Source organism: Lithobates pipiens, unplaced genomic scaffold, assembly GCF_037356315.1.
Source record: "Lithobates pipiens isolate NorthernLeopardFrog02 unplaced genomic scaffold, aLitPip1_a1.2 Scaffold_18, whole genome shotgun sequence".
Taxonomy (NCBI): Eukaryota; Metazoa; Chordata; class Amphibia; order Anura; family Ranidae; genus Lithobates; species Lithobates pipiens.
Window position 1 is genome coordinate 459937607 of NW_027507758.1, and position 17162 is coordinate 459954768.

Below are 17162 nucleotides of genomic sequence, written 5' to 3' on the forward strand. Positions count from 1 at the left end.
AGGTTGTGGACAGGTGTCTTTTAGACTGATAACAAGTTCAACCAGGTGCTGTTAATACAGGTAATGAGTGGAGTACAGAGGAGCCTCTTAAAGAAGAAGATACAGGTCTGTGAGAGCCAGAAATCTTGCTTGTTTGTAGGTGACCAAATACGTATTTTCCACCATAATTTGCAAATACGTTTTTTCAAAAATCAGACAATGTGATTGTCTGGATTTGTTTCCACATTTTGTCTCTCATAGTTTAGGTATTCCTATGATGACAATTACAGGCCTCTCATCTTTGTGGGACAACTTGTACAATTGGTGGCTGACTAAATACTTTTTTGCCCCACTGTAGAAGTCAACCAAAAATCTGTTGTTATTAAAAGTAATTCACAACAACATTGGCAAGTATGAGTGAACCACTTAGCAGCTTTTGATCACAAACAGGGCACTATGAAGATGATCAGTCTATTTGGTCATCAGAATATGCTTAATAGCAGTTCCCTAGTCCTTTCTGGGTGCGCCCAAGAAAAAACTTTCAACAGAATTGGATAGAGTCTGAGTGCTGTATTATTGCGGAGGGGTTTTAGATATTTATCAACAAGAACTTGGCAGCTATAAACCTAACGTCTTTGTGGATTAATTCATCAATTAGTTGCAAGCTTCTAGCTCAAATCGTCAGTATAATCCTATAATAATGATTTAAAAGCGTGATTGACCAATAAAATCGTCTCTCGGTCCTTTGTTCCAGGATGATATTGAATTTCAATTTCCATCACTCTGTAAAAAATAAAAAACATATTAATACTATACAGAATTCCTGTAAACGAGTGTAACTATAATTGCTCAGTCACAGTTGGTATATACACTACTGTGAAAACGTTTTAGGCAGGTGTGGAAAAAATGCTGTAAATTAGGAATACTTTTTATAAATAGAAGTGTTACTACTTTAATTGATGTAAATATATTTTTTTCTAAAAAATAAGAAATGTCATACCTGCTCTGTGCAGTGGTTTTGCACAGAGTAGCCCCAATCCTCCTATTCTTAGGTCTTCTGCTGTGCTGGTGTGGGAGCCAATGGCTCCTGTTGCTGTCTCAACCAATGTGGAGGAAGAGACCTGAGAGAGCTGCTGCTTTTGTGCACGTTGTTGAATTGAGATGGGGCTCAGGTAAGTATTGGGGAGCTACTGAACACATTTTTTTTTTTTTTTTTCGTTACTTTCATGTATAGATTGCATGAAGGTAAAAAAAACCTTGTGCCTTTGCAACCACTTTAACAAAATGGAAAGTAAATGAACAGAAGAGGAGAAATATAGAAACTGTACACAGTAGATTGTGTGTTTTAATATTTTGTGTATTTTACTGTTCTTTTATAATTTCAGTATATTTTACGGTTATACATTAGGAAACATCAAACAAAAAAAAGGGTATGGTTTTTTTATGCTTCTTATGACTCTAAAAAGTCAAACAAAGGCTGAAAAAAAGACCAACTACCCTGGTCTACAGCCTTGGAGCTGCATGCAACTCTTCTGTATTTTTTATGTAACCTCTGGGCTTGAGAAGCCAGTAGTTGGTGTTTTCTCTGTATTTGTTCTTATGCTTGATCAGCTTTTGACCTGAAATTAAAGGCATGGACATCTCCCCTCACTGTGTGGGTCAAATATTCCTACTGCCAGAATTACTACAATGTGCCACAGTATAAGCACTACAGTAATACCTTGGATTACGAGCATAATTTGTTCCAGAAGCATGCTTGTAATCCAAAGCACTCCTATATCAAAGCGAGTTTCCCCGTAGGAAATAATGGAAAATCCGTTAATCCGTTCCACAGCCACTGCTGGTCTATGCAGTACTATATGTGGCTGGGGGTGCTGGTGTATGTAGTACCGCATGTGGCCAGAGGTGTGGGGGCGCCGGTGACCCTTGGAGACACTCGTGAACGGAGTGTTTCCGAGCGTCGCTGAGTTCTCCATGAAGTGCTGCGAGCCACCAGCTCGCTTGGACCTCTAGTCAAATACGGAAATGCACACACCACCGGCTTAAATCCTGCTCGTCTTGCGAGGCAATGCTCACAAATTGACTTGGGATTTTGCAAAAAAATAATAATCAGCAGTATTGCAGAACACTTGCAAATTGCATTACCCACAATCTGAGCTTCCACTTTACAAGCCAAAAATCAAGCCAGCGAAAGAAAATTTATTAAACAGGTTTCTGCTGGTTAAATGTTTTGATGGTATTTATTTTACACATTCTTACCCTTTTTTTTCTTTATACTGTGGCAAGTCATTTCTTCTCTCATTCATTGGGGGGCGCAGAGTAATTTCTTTACTGATGACCCTCCTAACCAGCAGTTGTTTGGAAATATAAATCGGAAATGTGCTCTTTCCTCCACACCTAATCCCCGATGATGTAAAGGAATCCCCTTGACAAAGTCTCCTATGATGAAACATGTTGGGGTGTGGCTTAGCAACAGGAAGTGAGCTGTCTACCTGGACTGTTTGGATGAGATGCTGAAACAGAGTAGCTTGCTTCATGCTCTGGAAGGTGTGCACGTGTTCTAGCCTAACAGTAACACCAGAAGGCAGTTATATTTGATATCATTGATATTGTCAACTTCAAGTAGTTTTCTATTTAATTAAGAGATCTGTTTTTATGGCATTACACAATTTAATCCCCTTTATTCCTTTATATCTTCATAGAATATGTGTGGAGGAGAGAGCACATTCCTGTGAATAGGGAATCCACAGGATTGAGCAATCATTAATTTGAGCCCGTAATGCTGTTCTTATACAGGTGCATCACAAAAAATGAGAATATCATGAAATGGTTTATTTACTTCATAGTAATTCAATTCAAAAAGTGAAACTTGTATATTATATAGATTCATTACACACAGAGAGATGCATTTCAAGCAATTCTTTATTTTAATTTTGATAACTATGGCTAGTGAAAACCCAACATTTTTGTATCTCCAGAAAATTTGAATATTGTGAAAAACGTAGTATTGTAAACTCGTGGTGTAACACTCTAATTAGCTAATTAACTCAAAACACCTGTAAACCTGTAACTTTCCTGAACCTTTAAATGGTCTCCCTGCCTGGTTTAGTAGGTTACACCAGTGGTTCTCAACCTTAGTCCTCAAGATCTCCCAACTGGCCATGTTTTCAGGTTTTCCTTTACTTTGCACAGCTGCTTTAAATCAATACCAATGACATGATATTGATAAAAGCTATTTTATCTAAGGGAAGTTCCCAAAACATGGCCTGTTGGAGGTACTTGAGAGCTGAGGTTGAGAACCAGTGGGGTTACACAAACATGGGGCAAAGACTGCTGACTTGACAGTTGTCCAGAAAAGTCATTGACACCCTCCACAAGGAGGGTAAGTCACAAAAGGTCATTGCTAAAGCAGCTGGCTGTTCAGAGTGCTGTATCCAAGCAAATTAATGCTCAGTGGTCCGAAGTCCTCTTTCCGGATGAAAGTAAATTTTGCATTTCATTTGAAAATACAGGTCCCAGAGTGTGGGGGAAGAGTGGAGAGGCACAGAATCCACATTGTATGAGGTCCAGTGTCAAGCTTCCACAGTCAGTGATGATTTGGGGAGCTAGTCATCTGCTGCTGTTGGTCCACTGTGTTTTTATCAAGTCCAAAGCCAGCTCAGCCTTCTACCAGTAAATTCTAGAGCACTTCATACTTCCCTCTGTTGACCAGCTTTATGGAAATGCTGATTTCATGTTCCAGCAGGACTAGGCACCTGCCCACACTGGCAAAAGTACCAATATCTGGTTTAATGCTAATGTTATCTCTTTGCTTGATTGGCCCGCAAATTCGCCTGACCTAAATGCCATAGACAATCTGTGGGGTATGATCAAGAGAAAGATGAGACACCAGACCCAACAATGCAGACGAGAGCTGAAGGCTGCTATCAAAGCCACCCGGACTTCCATAACACCTCAGCAGTGCCACAGGCTGATCCCCTCCATGCCACGCCACATCAATGCAGTAATTCATGCAAATAGAGCCTCGACCAAGTATTGAGTGCATACTTTACTGTACATGGACATACTTTTCAGTAAGCCAACATTTCTTTATTAAAAATCCTTTTTCTTTTTTTTTATTGGTCTTGTATAATCTAGTTTTTAAGTGTGCAACTGATACACTGGATGCCATTTTTTTTTTTTTTTACATTCACGTTGTTTGCACTTTATAAGAATTTAGTTGATGTATATAATTGTAAAGTGCTGCATATGATTTTGTTGTTTTGGATTAATTTATGCACAACCCCAAAAAAAGTTTACACGTGTACATACATGGGAAAATGCACATTTATTATACAGCCCATCCTCGCATTTTTACACAGAAATTTTCTGTCAGTAATCTGATGTTCACACACCAGCACTATGTGCAAGTACCCTAATAGAGCATTTTCCCAGTTTCCAATTGTCCCAGTAGTACTACCATATAGCTGTCTTCTGAAGCATGCTGAGGTAGTATGTGACCGTGTATTGTAACATTACGTATACTCAGTATTCTCAGCAGTGCTTTTTTAAAGTCAAGGGTGGCACTTAAATTAGGACTATAGGCAAAACTTTTTATATTCACCGACAGACACAGCTCCTCTCTGTAACTAAATGGGTTTGTTAGCCTGCCATTAGAACTAGGCAAAAATTGTAACACAATACACAGAACTTTAGTCCCGCCCTGGGGGTGGACACTGTGCTAGCAACCCTCCCTGCTCCCAGGCAGAACTCAGTTTTATTTTGCCTAGTGGAGAATGACCTGGGAACCCTGTGGGCCCTTTGGTCCATTTTTTTTTTTTTTTGATGCAGGTTTGATGTTTTTTCCGCAAGATGAAAGATCCTGGGATCTTCTATAAACTGCCGGCTGGGTGACAGGCTGATAAGTTATCCTTGTAGTCGCCACAGTCCTGCCATCGAGCGTGTGCAGGCCGCAGCTAAGGCTTGGCAGGCCATGACATACCTCAGCTCCAGAGGTGGTCAGTGAGCTTCAATGTCCCGGGGCAGACATATGACTGGGCTACTGATGTAGATGTCAGATTTTCTTCACCATATCTGTTACATTGCAGATATTTCCCCTCACTTCCTATCCCATAGCCAAACCGGAAGTGTCTGAAAATTAAGGAATTCCTTGGGGACCCCCTAGTCACCAGAATTCTTGTCCCCATTGGAAGATATTCCCTCTTACTTTTCTGGGAAAAGCCCAAATTTGGGATTTTCTTTACCATTATCATTAAAAATGAAAGTAAAACAGGACAAATAGAGAAGGTGAATCTCCTTAAGGAGAGCATAGACAGCAATAAAAAGTGACAGTTGTTCTAACTCTTCTCGACTCTATCCAAAACGAAAAAAAGTTTTGCTTTAGTTATACTTTAAGACCTTCTATATTAAGTAAGTTGATCACTACTGGTTAACCTTATAATTAACAATGTATGATTTACGTAATGACCTACATGATCCATTTTGAGTTGTACAGGTCTAAATTCTTGTTTTTCTTGTGTGATTAAAGAAAGAAGAAAAATAAATAAATAAAGCATTTTATAGCCTGACTTTTCTGGGTATATTCTACTTACTCTCCAGCACAGTGTACACAGTCACCATTCCACCATATAGATGGTCATCCACGTGGCAGTGCAAAAGCCATGTTCCTGGGCTTCTAGCAATCATTGAAGCAGTTTGAAAAGTGCCAGGAAGAAAATCAAATACATCTGCCTGGAGTTGCCGACCCCTCTAAATTAAACAAAATAAGTAAAAATTTAATGAATAGTTTGCATGTTTTGCACTAAAGCCTTGACTGACATTCTGTAACATAAAAAAATATATATTTAGTGACAATTGGAGGTTGTTTATAGATATGAAAACACATCATATTGTTTATATAACATGAGAGACATATCCCTGCTAACGTTACAGAAATTTCCTCAGAGATAGTGAAGCTGATTTATTGAAATCGCAGAAAAGAAGCTTAGCTGTTTTCCTATACTAGGTGATGCATTTAATTTGTAGATTGTAAGCTCTAAGGAGCAGGCCCTCTGATCCCTCCTGTATTGTATTTTAACTGCACTCTCTGCTCCCATGTTGTAAAGCGCTGCACAAACTGTTGGCGCTATATAAATCCTGTATAATAATGGCTGTAGTTTGAAGTAGAACACCAGGCTAACCACAAAATACTTGCCTAATAGCCATTGTTTACATTAAACTGGACCTTGTCCTGTAATGTTGAAGATGTTTTGCTGCTAATCCAAGCAGCTTATTTTAGTCTACTTTCACACGGCGGGGGGGGGGCTGGGTAATTTTAGCGGTGCTTTTCGGATGCTAGCGGGATGCTTTTAGCCCCCACTAGAAGACGAATAAAGGGTTAATTGCAACTGCCGTAGCATTTTGCAGGTGCTTTGGCAGAGGTGCCCATTGATTCCAGGGGCAGTGGAGGAGCGGTGTATACACCTCTCCCACGCCGCCCGAAAGATGCTGCTTGCGGAATTGTTTCTAACATCCTGCAAGCGCACCATCCCAGTGTGAAAGCACTCAGGCTCTCACACTGGGGCTGCAGGGGAGACGTTTTTGAGACTCTCTTTTTAGCCCAAAAGCGCATGAAAAACACCCCAGTGTGAGAGTAGCTTTATTAAGTTTCTGAATATACTGTACACTAGTATTTTCAGCCAAGATGATGTCAGTCACCCCAATTCAATCACAATGGACTGTTTTAAGGTACTGTACAGGTTAATTGTCCAAGAACAAGATGGAAGCTTTGAAACGATTCTGTGCTAATTATATAATCCCACTGTGTCATGAAGTCTGGTTCACCTGTTAATCAACCAAGTTACATGGCTGAAGATATGAACTGTCAAATTGCCAAGTTAGAGCTGTTGAAACAGCACTATATATAAAATATGCGTGATCTTTTTCATGCCTTTTGGTCACAAGTTGATGTGCTGTGCTGAGCTCTACTGGAAGCAATACTTGCTGGGGCTAACCATGCTGACCGGATCCATTCAGAGTGTCCTTTCATGGGCCTAAGGAATGGTTTTTAAACTAGGTGATTGGGGGGGTGCAGAGGTAGAGATAGTCAGCGCGGAACATATTCCAGAGGGTAGTATTGGGGGCATTAGTGGTAGGTTGCCCAAAGCACATAAACCCAAGGTAAGTATAGTAGCAAGTCCTAGTTGCAATCTCGGGACACCCAATAAGAGGATAATATGCGACCGGTCTACACTACATGGCATGTTCACCAAAGGGCAGGAGCCTGGTGGACAAGATGGGTGAACTAGAGATACTGTTGTACGAGGAGGATTTGGATTTTGTGGGAATATCCGAGACCTGGTTGAACAGCTCTCATGATTGGCTGGCAAACATTCAAGGGTATACACTTTATCGCAAGGATAGAGAGGGTAAAAAAGGGCGAGGGGTATGCTTATATATCAAGAATAATGTACAAGTGAGAGATAACATCACTAAGGGTGCTAGGGAGGAGGTAGAATCCTTATGGGTAGAGCTCCAAAGGGTTGAAGCTAAGGGGAAAACAATACTGGGAGTATGCTAAGGGTAGACTGATCTGCTATCACAATTTGGATTAGCAGCAAGGATGGGAAGTGTTATTAGAATGGGGGATTTTAATTATCCAGACATAGACTGGGCAGAGGGAACCGCGCATTCAGTTAGGGCTCGCCAGTTCCTAAATGTCTTGCAGGACAATTTTATGGGTCAGATGGTAGACACACCAACTAGAAATAAAGCGTTACTGGATCTACTGATTACCAACAATACAGACCTGATCACGGATGTGGAAATATGGGGCAATTTAGGAAACGGCAAACACAGGTCAATTGGCTTCTGTATAAATCACACAAATAGGAAACATAAGGGGAATACAAAGACACCGAATTTCAAAAGAGCCAACTTCCCTAAACTACAAACCTTACTAGAAGGCATAAATTGGGATAAAATCTTAGGAACAAAGAACACGGAGGAGAGATGGGTTTGCTTTAAGAGCATATTAAATAAGGACATTAACAAATGCATCCCATTGGGTAATACATTTAAAAGAGGGAAAAAAAAGTCCTGGCTGGCTTAACTCCAATGTAAAAATGCATATAAATGCAAAGGAGAAAGCCTTCAAAAAATACTAGGTTAAGGGATCATCATCATCATTCAGACTTTATAAAGGGAGCAATAAGGACTAAGGCTAAGATAGAACATGAGACACCTAGCGGAGGAGAGCAAAAAAATCCCAAGAAATAATTTAAGTATGTAAATAGTAAAAAAGGGAGGACAGACCATATTGGCACAATAAAAAATACGGAAGGACATCTGGTTACAAAGGATGAGGAGATGGCGAAGGTATTGAATTTATTCTTCTCCTCAGCCAAAACCGCAGAGGACAGAATTAAAATTAGACTTGGGAAACTTAACATTAATAAATCACCGGGACCAGATGGCATGCACCCGAGGGTACTTAAGAAAAATTAGCAACAATGGTCTGGCAATTACTTGACTGAGTTCCCTGACAGTCTACTGACTTGAATGGTACCAGCTGATTGGAGAAAAGCCAATGTAGCACCAATATTTAAAAAGGGGCCAAAATACATCCCTGGGAATTACAGACCAGTTAGCCTAACATCAATAGTATGTAAACTCTTAGAGGGGATGATAGGGGACTATACACAAGATTTTAGTAATGAGAACATCATTAGCATTAGCAGTAATCAGCATGGATTCATGAAGAATCATTCTTGCCAAACCAATCTACTAACCTTCTATGAGGAGGTGAGTTGCCAGCTAGATAGGAAGGCCCGTAGACGTGGTGTATCTGGATTTTGCAAAAGCATTTGATACAGTTCGCCATAAACGTTTACTGTACAAAATAAGGTTCCTTGGCATGGACCATTAGGCGAGTACATGGATTGAAAACTGGCTACAAGGGCAAGTTCAGAGGGTGGTGATAAATGGGGATTACTCTGAATGGTCAGGGGTGGGTAGTGGGGTCCCCCAGGGTTCTGTGCTGGGACCAATCCTATTTAATTTGTTCATAAACAACCTGGAGGATGGGATAAACAGTTCAATCTCTGTGTATTTGCGGGTGATACTAAGCTAAGAAGGGCAATAACTTCTCTGCAGGATGTGTAAACCTTGCAAAAAGATCTGAACAAATTTAATGGGGTGGGCAACTACATGGCAAATGAGGTTCAATGTAGAAAAATGTAAAATAATGCATTTGGGTGGCAAAAATAGGAATGCAATCGATACACTGGGGGGAGAACCTCTGGGGGAATCTAGGATGGAAAAGGACCTGGGGGTCCTAGTAGATGATAGGCTCTGCAATGGCATGCAATGCCAAGCTGATGCTAACAAAGCAAACTGAATAAAAATATGCATTAAAAAGGGGATCAACTCCAGAGATAAAATGATAATTAGCCCCCTCTACAAGACTCTGGTCTGGCCACACCTGGAATATGCTGTCCAGGTCTGGGCACCAGTCCTCAGGAAGGATGTACTGGAAATGGAGCGAGTACAAAGAAGGGCAACAAAGCTAATAAAGGGTCTGGAGGATATTAGTTATGAGGAAAGGTTTGCGAGCACTGAACTTGTTCTCTCTGGAGAAGAGACGCTTGAGAGGGGATATGATTTCAATATACAAATACCATACTGGTGACCCCACAATAGGGATAAAACTTTTTTGCAAAAGGGAGTTTAACAAGACTTGTGGCCACTCATTAAAATGAGAAGAAAATAGGTTTAACCTTAAACTACGTAGAGGGTTCTTTACTGTAAGAGCAGCGAGGATGTGGAATTCCCTTCCACAGGCGGTGGTCTCAGCGAGGGGCATTGATAGTTCAAGAAACTATTAGATAAGCACTTGAACGACCACAACATACAGGGATATACAATGTAATACTGACATATAATCACACACATAGGTTGGACTTGTGTCTTTTTTCAACTTCACCTACTATGTAACTATGTACCCGGGCCTCGTGCCCAAAGAAACAAGGTTTTGCTTGCGAATGCTTCTCTTTTTAGAGAGCTGGACCCTGGGATCCTGTACTTTTTGGTAGTAAGGCCATAACGTTTTTACTGGCAGGGTGCTGATGCAGGTCCAGGATTGTGGGTAACCTCTAGGTTCCCCTGTTCCTGAAGGTTTCGGAGCCCACCGTGAAGGGTGAAGATTGGGTTTATCTCAGATAACCCTGCACCATGGAAAGGTAAGTGGAGATTTTCTTATGAATTTCTCCTTTTAAGTTTTAATGTTGTCATGCCTATGTTTTCTCACTTAGTGCTCTATTTACATATATATTTATATATATTTTATTATTATTGATTGGTTGTAGTAGTAGAGTAGTGTTGGTGGCGCCACATATTTTCTAATTTTAATTGTATTTTGAGCACTCACCGCCTGATGCTGGAAACAGCACTGTCAGAAGCCTTCATTTCCTCCTCTCCTCTGGCCACAACTGCTGATCCTCCGGTAAGAAAGGGGGTTCTCCTACGCCCCCAATTTGGAAGTTAACCCCTTTGGGGGACCTATATGCCAATGTCATCCTCCTCTGAGAGTGATGCAGCCTGTCAGATTGACACTGTTGTTGCAGCTGCACTAGACACTTCAGTCCCTGTATATATCACACAGGAGGTTTTCTCTTTTACCATTTGTAATTTGGAAAAGAAGATGGATGCTATGATATCTCTCCATAGTGGGTCTAAACGTAGCAGATCCCCCATCCAGTGACAGTACCCTCTTATTGAGGTGCAGGGGATCAGGAAGATCTTCCATGAGATTTGGAAGATAATAATATAGGATCCTAATATTGAGGGAGTAGCATCACAAGACAGGTTGCTTGTGCACTATCTTACTAAATTGATTCATTCAACCTTTTTGCTGCCTGCAGCGCAGGCCCTTGAGGAACCCACCTCTGGTTTGGGATCATTAAAACCTCCCCCATCTGGGGATGCTTTTCCTATTCATTCATGGCTAAAAAAGCTAATGTATTCTGAATTGGAACATCTGGATAAACAATATTATCATCCTAAGAAATTCTCCACACTTTATCCTATGGAAGAGGACTTCTATAAGAAATAGGGGGTTCCAGCAATTGCCTCAGTGAACAAGAGTCTCACGTGTCCGGTGGATAATGCGCTAACATTAAAGGATCCAACAGATAAAAAGTTGGAACTTCTTTTCAAAAGCAATATGTCTTTAGAAAGCTCAGTACCGCAGCTGGTTCTTGCAGCAATTGGTGTATCTCAGTCCATTAAGGAACAGTTTGTGGAGATACTTAAGATTCTGCCTGATCAGCAGGCCCAGTAATGGGCTGGTATATTAGACGCACTATGTTTCACAGTAGATGCTATGAAAGATTCTATCATTCAAGCCTCACGGCTTATGCTTTGACTAGTGCATTCTTGCAGAGTTCTGTGGCTGAAAAATTGGTCAGCCGAAGCACCATGTAAAAAACTCTTGGCCAGTTTCCCCTTTCATGGTGAACGGCTATTTGGAGACGATCTGGATAAATACATCCAAAGGATCTCTAATGGGAAAAGCTCTCTTTTACCAGTAAAGAAGAAGTTCAAACGTTTCTCCTTTAAACATGCTTCCTCACCTGTGTCAGGGGCATCAGCCTCTAGGCAGTCTTGATGGCCTCAACCATCAGGTTCAAGGGGAAGACCCCAAGGGCAGCACCAGGGTCAAAAGAGATCTTGGGGCAGAAAGCCCACAAAGCAGAATGCTAAAGCCTCCTTATGAAGGGGCGCCTCCACTCGCTCGGGTGGGGGGAAGGCTCCTGCAATTTTAAAATATCTGGCAGGAACAATGTCTAGACAGATGGGTGGCTTCTTCAGTTTCTCTAGGTTACAAACTAGAGTTCCGAGAATTTCCGTCTCTTCATTTCCTAAGATCAAATGTTCCCAGGGATCCAGAGAAAGACAAATCTCTCTTTCTAGCTCTGGATCATCTATTATCCCAGTTGGTGATATCAGAGGTTCCCTTATGCCGTGTACACGCGATCAAACAATCCGGTGGAAAAGTCCGGCGGACTCAAGTCCGCCGGACAATCCGCCCGTGTGTAGGCTCCGGCGGACTTTTTTTTACCCAAAAGTCCGCGGACTAAGATTGGAGTTTTGCACATCAATCTGTCCGCCGGACTCGCATTTCGGCGGACAGTACGGCTGTGTAGGTGCCAGTCCGCCGTACTTTTGAAATGAACAGACTTTTCCCACCCGGAGAAAAGTCCACTCATTTTGAGTGCGGCTCCAGGTAGCCAGGACCAGCGAAGGAAGCGTCGCTGGCCCCGTCACCTGGTATGAACTTAAAGGGGAATCCCTACGCCGAAAAAACGTGGCGGCGTGGGGGGTCCTCCCCCAGGTCCATATCAGACCCTTATCCGAGCACGCTACCTGGCCGGCCAGCAAAGGGTGTGGGGACGAGCGAGCGAAAAAGGCCAAAGTGCCTTGTCCCCATGTTGATGAGGACAAGGGCCTCTTCCCGACAACCCTGGCCGTTGGCTGTCGGGGTCTGCGGGCGAGGGGCTCATTGGAATCCGGGAGCCCCCTTTAATAAGGGGGCCCCCGGATACCGGCCCTCCACCCTATGTGAATGAGTATGGAGTACAATGTACCCCTACCCATTCACCTGTGAAAAAAAATGTAAAAAAAAAAAAACACACAAGGGTTAAAATAGTTTATTGCACAGCTCCGGGGGTCTTCTCACCGGGCTCCTCCGCTATCTTCTGGTAGACCTTTTACTAGAGGAGGAGCCCGACTTTCTTTTTCGCCACCGCCCTCTTCTTCTGACTTTGGGGGGTCTTGTCCCCCTCTTCGGTTCTTCTTACTGGGCCACCGCGCCTTCTTCTAGCTCTTTTACAAGCGGTGGCCTGGTCTTCTGTCGCCGCTGCCGCTGTCGCTGTCGCCATCTTCTGTTCTTTTCTTCTCTTCTGATGTTGCCTCGTCGCTGTCTCCGGTCACTATGACAGGACACGCGGCGTGCGGCGACTTATATAGGGACATCACCGGATGATGCCCCCGCCCATTATGATGTCACAGTCCCAGCGTCCTCTGCTGAGAAGACCCCCGAAGACGGAAGAAGACCCCCGGCCAGTACAATAAACTATTTTAACCCTTGTGTGTTGTGTTTTTTTATTTTTTTACATTTTTTTCACAGGTGAATGGGTAGGGGTACATTGTACCCCATACTCATTCACATAGGGTGAGGGCCGGTATCTGGGGGCCCCCTTATTAAAGGGGGCTCCCGGATTCCGATAACCCCCCCGCCCGCAGCCCCCGACAACCAACGGCCAGGGTTATCGGGAAGAGGCCCTTGTCCTCATCAACATGGGGACAAGGGGCTTTGGGGTGGGGGGGCCATGCACTGATGAGAAAGAGGCATAAAGGAGTAGAGCTCTGGCGGGATTAATCAAGGCTCATGTAATCTGGAATTGTGGTGAGTTTGAACCCCAGAGGGGTGTGTGACCCACGGGTGGAGCAATCTGGTGGAAGGGTGCACATTCGACAGACAAATATTGATATCACCATCTGTGTCTGGACTCTCCTTTCTCTCTTAAAACACCATCTGATATCGCTATTAAGGGATGATTATTTTGGTTGTTTTATAATTTGAAAAATATTTTTTAGTCCGGTCATTTTAATTTGACAGGAGCGCCGCTAATAATAAAAGCTATTGGATGAGTTTTATATCAGTACTTTTATTTTATTTATTTATTTATTTATTTTTCATTAGGGATGAGCTGAACACCCCCCCCCCCCCCCCCCGCAAATTCATACGAACTTTGGAACCCCATTGAAGTCTATGGGACTCGAACGTTCGAAATAAAAAGTGCTAATTTTAATGGCAGTTTTTAATGACGATTAAAGTGAAAAAAAAGTGAAATATTCCTTTAAATATCGTGCCTGGGGGGTGTCTATAGTATGCCTGTGAAGTGCCACGTGTTTCCCGTGTTTAGAACAGTCCCTGCACAAAATGACATTTAACAGAAAAAAAGTCATTTAAAACTGCTTGTGTTTTTAATATAATATCTGATTCGACAATATGAATGAAAATAATTGAGAAAAATGGCATGGGTAGCAACCCCCTGCCCATTACCAGCCCCTTTGGGTCTTGTACGGATATTAAGGGGAACCCCGTACCCATATTACAAAAGGAAACATGTGGGCCCCCCAGGTCCTATATACTCAGAACAGCAGTATACAGGCGGTGCAAACAAGACAGGGACTGTGTAGGTTTGTTGTGTTAAGTAGAATCTGTTTGTAATTTTGAACTGGTACATTTTTAAAGTGTAGCTCCAGTCAAAAAATCTATTTTTAAGCTTTTTGGAAAACATAGGGAAGGGTTATCACCCCTGTATAATTTGTTTTGCCGTCCGTCTTTTTTCATCAAATGTCTCCTTCGGTTTGCAAGTAGGAGACGTTTGTAAGTTGGATATTTGAAAGTAGGGGCCTGCCCTATATGCTCTGCAGAAATGGCGGAACAAGGTGTGGGTGTTGCCACAACATTGTAAGCCCTCAAAGTGACTGTTGGTGGCCGCTGGAGCGCCCTGCTGTGAACGATTAAATCAAGAATTGTAATTACATGCCATTGTTGAACAGTGGTAGAAAAATTGGGCCTTTGGTTGTGGTGCTGGTGCCACAACACTATAAGTCCTCACAGTTACTCTTGGTGGGCACAGGAATGGGCCCTGCTGTGAAATATTATATCAAGAATTGTAATTACATGCCCCTGTTAAACAGGGGCAGAAAAATTGGGCTGCTGGCACTGGTGCTGGTGCCACGACACTGCAACCTCTCCCATATACTCTAGTTGTGGTGCAGGAATGAGCCCTGCTGCAAAGCATTGCATCAAAAATTGTAATTAAACGCCCCTGTTAAACAGGGGCAGAAAAATTGGGCAGGTGGCATCACCCAGAACCAAAAATGTTCTTCCAACATATCAGTGGAGGAGGAAGAGGATAGACAATCAACATAACAGGACAGTCACTCAGCATAGGCAGTCTGGAAGGATGTGATATTTAAAAAAAAAAAATTATTCCGTTACATCAGCTTCAGGTGCTTGGTAGCTGTGGGTGATCCAAGACTGATTCATCTTGATGAAGGTCAGTCGATCAACTGAGTCGGTGGACAGGTGCACCCTGTGATCGGTAACAAAGCCACCAGCAGCACTGAAGGTACGTTTAGAAAGAACGCTGGATGCAGGACAGGCCAGTAGCTCAATTGCATACTGTGCAAGCTCTGGCCAGTGATCCATCCTCAAGACCCAGTAAGCCAGAGGATTTTCGGTGGGAAAGGTGTCCAAGTCTGACCTTGCCCCTAGGTATTCCTGCACCATGTAAATAAGACGCTGGCGATGGTTGCTGGAACCGATCATACCTTGGGGCTGCGGACTAAAAAATTGTCGGAACGCATCGGTCAGACGGCCACCTTCTCCACCGCTCCTTCTGACCGATGCCTCAGCAACACGTTGTCTAGGACCAGGAGTTTGTAACATCCCAGTCTCTGGGAACACGTTGCACAGACCTTTCTGCAAGGCCTCCCGGAGATGTCTTATCCTCTGCTTTGATGGCAAGATAAGGTCGGCAACCTTACCCTTGTACTGTGGATCAAGGAGAGTGGCCAGCCAGTAATGGTCCCTCTCCTTGATCCGAAGAATACGAGGATCCTTCCGCAGGCTTTGCAGGATTAGGGAGGCCATGCAGCGTAGGTTAGCTGAGGCATTCGGTCCGGAGTCCTCTGGGTCACTAAGGACAACATGATCCGCAGCTACCTCCTCCCAGCCACATACAAGTCCACTGGTTTCTTGGGACTAAATCATCCCTACAAGACTGCTGCTGATGCTGAGTGCCAGCCTCCACCTCCATGCTGACACAATCATCTTCCTCCTCCTCCTCCTCCTCCTCCTCCTCCTCCTCCTCCTCTTCCTGTGTGATGGGTGGGACAGCAGGAACACTGTCTGGATAAAGGGGGCCTTGAGAGGCAAGGAAGTCCTCCTCTTCCTGCCTCTGTTCTGCCTCAAGTGCCCTGTCCATTATTCCACGCAGCGTATACTCCAACAGGTGGACAAGAGGTACAGTGTCATTGATGCATGCACTGTCACTGCTCACCATCCTTGTGGCCTCTTCAAATGGTGACAGGACAGTGCATGCATCCCTGATCATGCCCCACTTGCGTGTTGAGAAAAAAACCAAGCTCCCCTGACCCTGTCCTGGTGCCATAGTCGCACAGGTACTCATTGATGGCCCTCTGCTGCGTGTGCAGCCACTGCAGCATGGCCAACGTTGAGTTCCACCTGGTGGGCATGTCACATATAAGGCGGTTCCTGGGCAGGTTCAACTCCTTTTGGAGCTCAGCCAGCTGAGCACAGGCATTAAATGATCAGCGGAAATGCACACAGACTTTCCTGGCCTGCTTCAGGACATCCTGTAAGCCCAGGTACCTGCCCAAGAACCGCTGCACCACCAGGTTAAGGACGTGAGCCACACAGGGCACATGGGTCAGTTGTCCCTGTCGGAGGGCGGAGATGAGGTTGGTGCCATTGTCGCAAACCACCATTTCTGGCTTAAGCTGGCATGGCGTCAACCACCTCTCGGCCTGCCCCTGCAGAGCTGACAAAATATCTGCCCACTGTGGCTCCTGTCCCCCAAACAAACCAGCGCAAGCACGGCATTGCATTGTTTTGCCTGCGTACTTGCGTAGCCCCTGGAACGCCTACGGAGCACCGCTGGTTCTGAGGACAGAGCACTGGAAGAGGCCATGGAGGAAGAAGAAGAGGAGGGGGTGGAGGAGAGAGGTGTGTCACAACCAGTAGTAGAATTTTGGAGGCATGGTGGCGGAACAACCTCCAACACTACTGCACCTTGTTCTGCATCCTTCCCAGCTGCCAGAAGAGTGACCCAATGGGCCGTGAAAGACAGGTAACATCCCTGTCCATGCCTGCTGGACCATGAGTCAGCGGTTATATGCACCTTACCGCTGACCGCCCTGTCCAGCGAGGCAAGGACATTGCCTTCCACATGCCGGTAGAGAGCCGGAATCGCCTTCCGTGAGAAAAAGTGGCGTTTGGGGACCTGCCACTGAGGAGCCACACATTGTACAAACTCACGGAAGGGGGCAGAGTCTACCAACTGAAAAGGCAGCAGTTGAAGTGCTAGCAATTTAGCCAAGCTAGCATT

The 17162-nt window shown here is 43.9% G+C and overlaps 1 protein-coding gene across 1 annotated transcript in view; it reads right to left on the reverse strand.

Moving 5' to 3' along the window:
• Positions 1-333: 333 nt before the first annotated feature.
• Positions 334-17162, reverse strand: part of LOC143988585 (ceruloplasmin-like) — a 209706-nt gene continuing 192877 nt past the window's right edge. The window contains exons 18-19 of the mRNA XM_077488263.1: positions 5571-5727; positions 334-762 (exon numbers count right to left, since the gene is read on the reverse strand). Coding sequence (XP_077344389.1) covers positions 758-762; positions 5571-5727 — 162 coding nt within the window. The 3' untranslated portion in view covers positions 334-757. The remainder of the gene's footprint in view (positions 763-5570; positions 5728-17162) is intronic.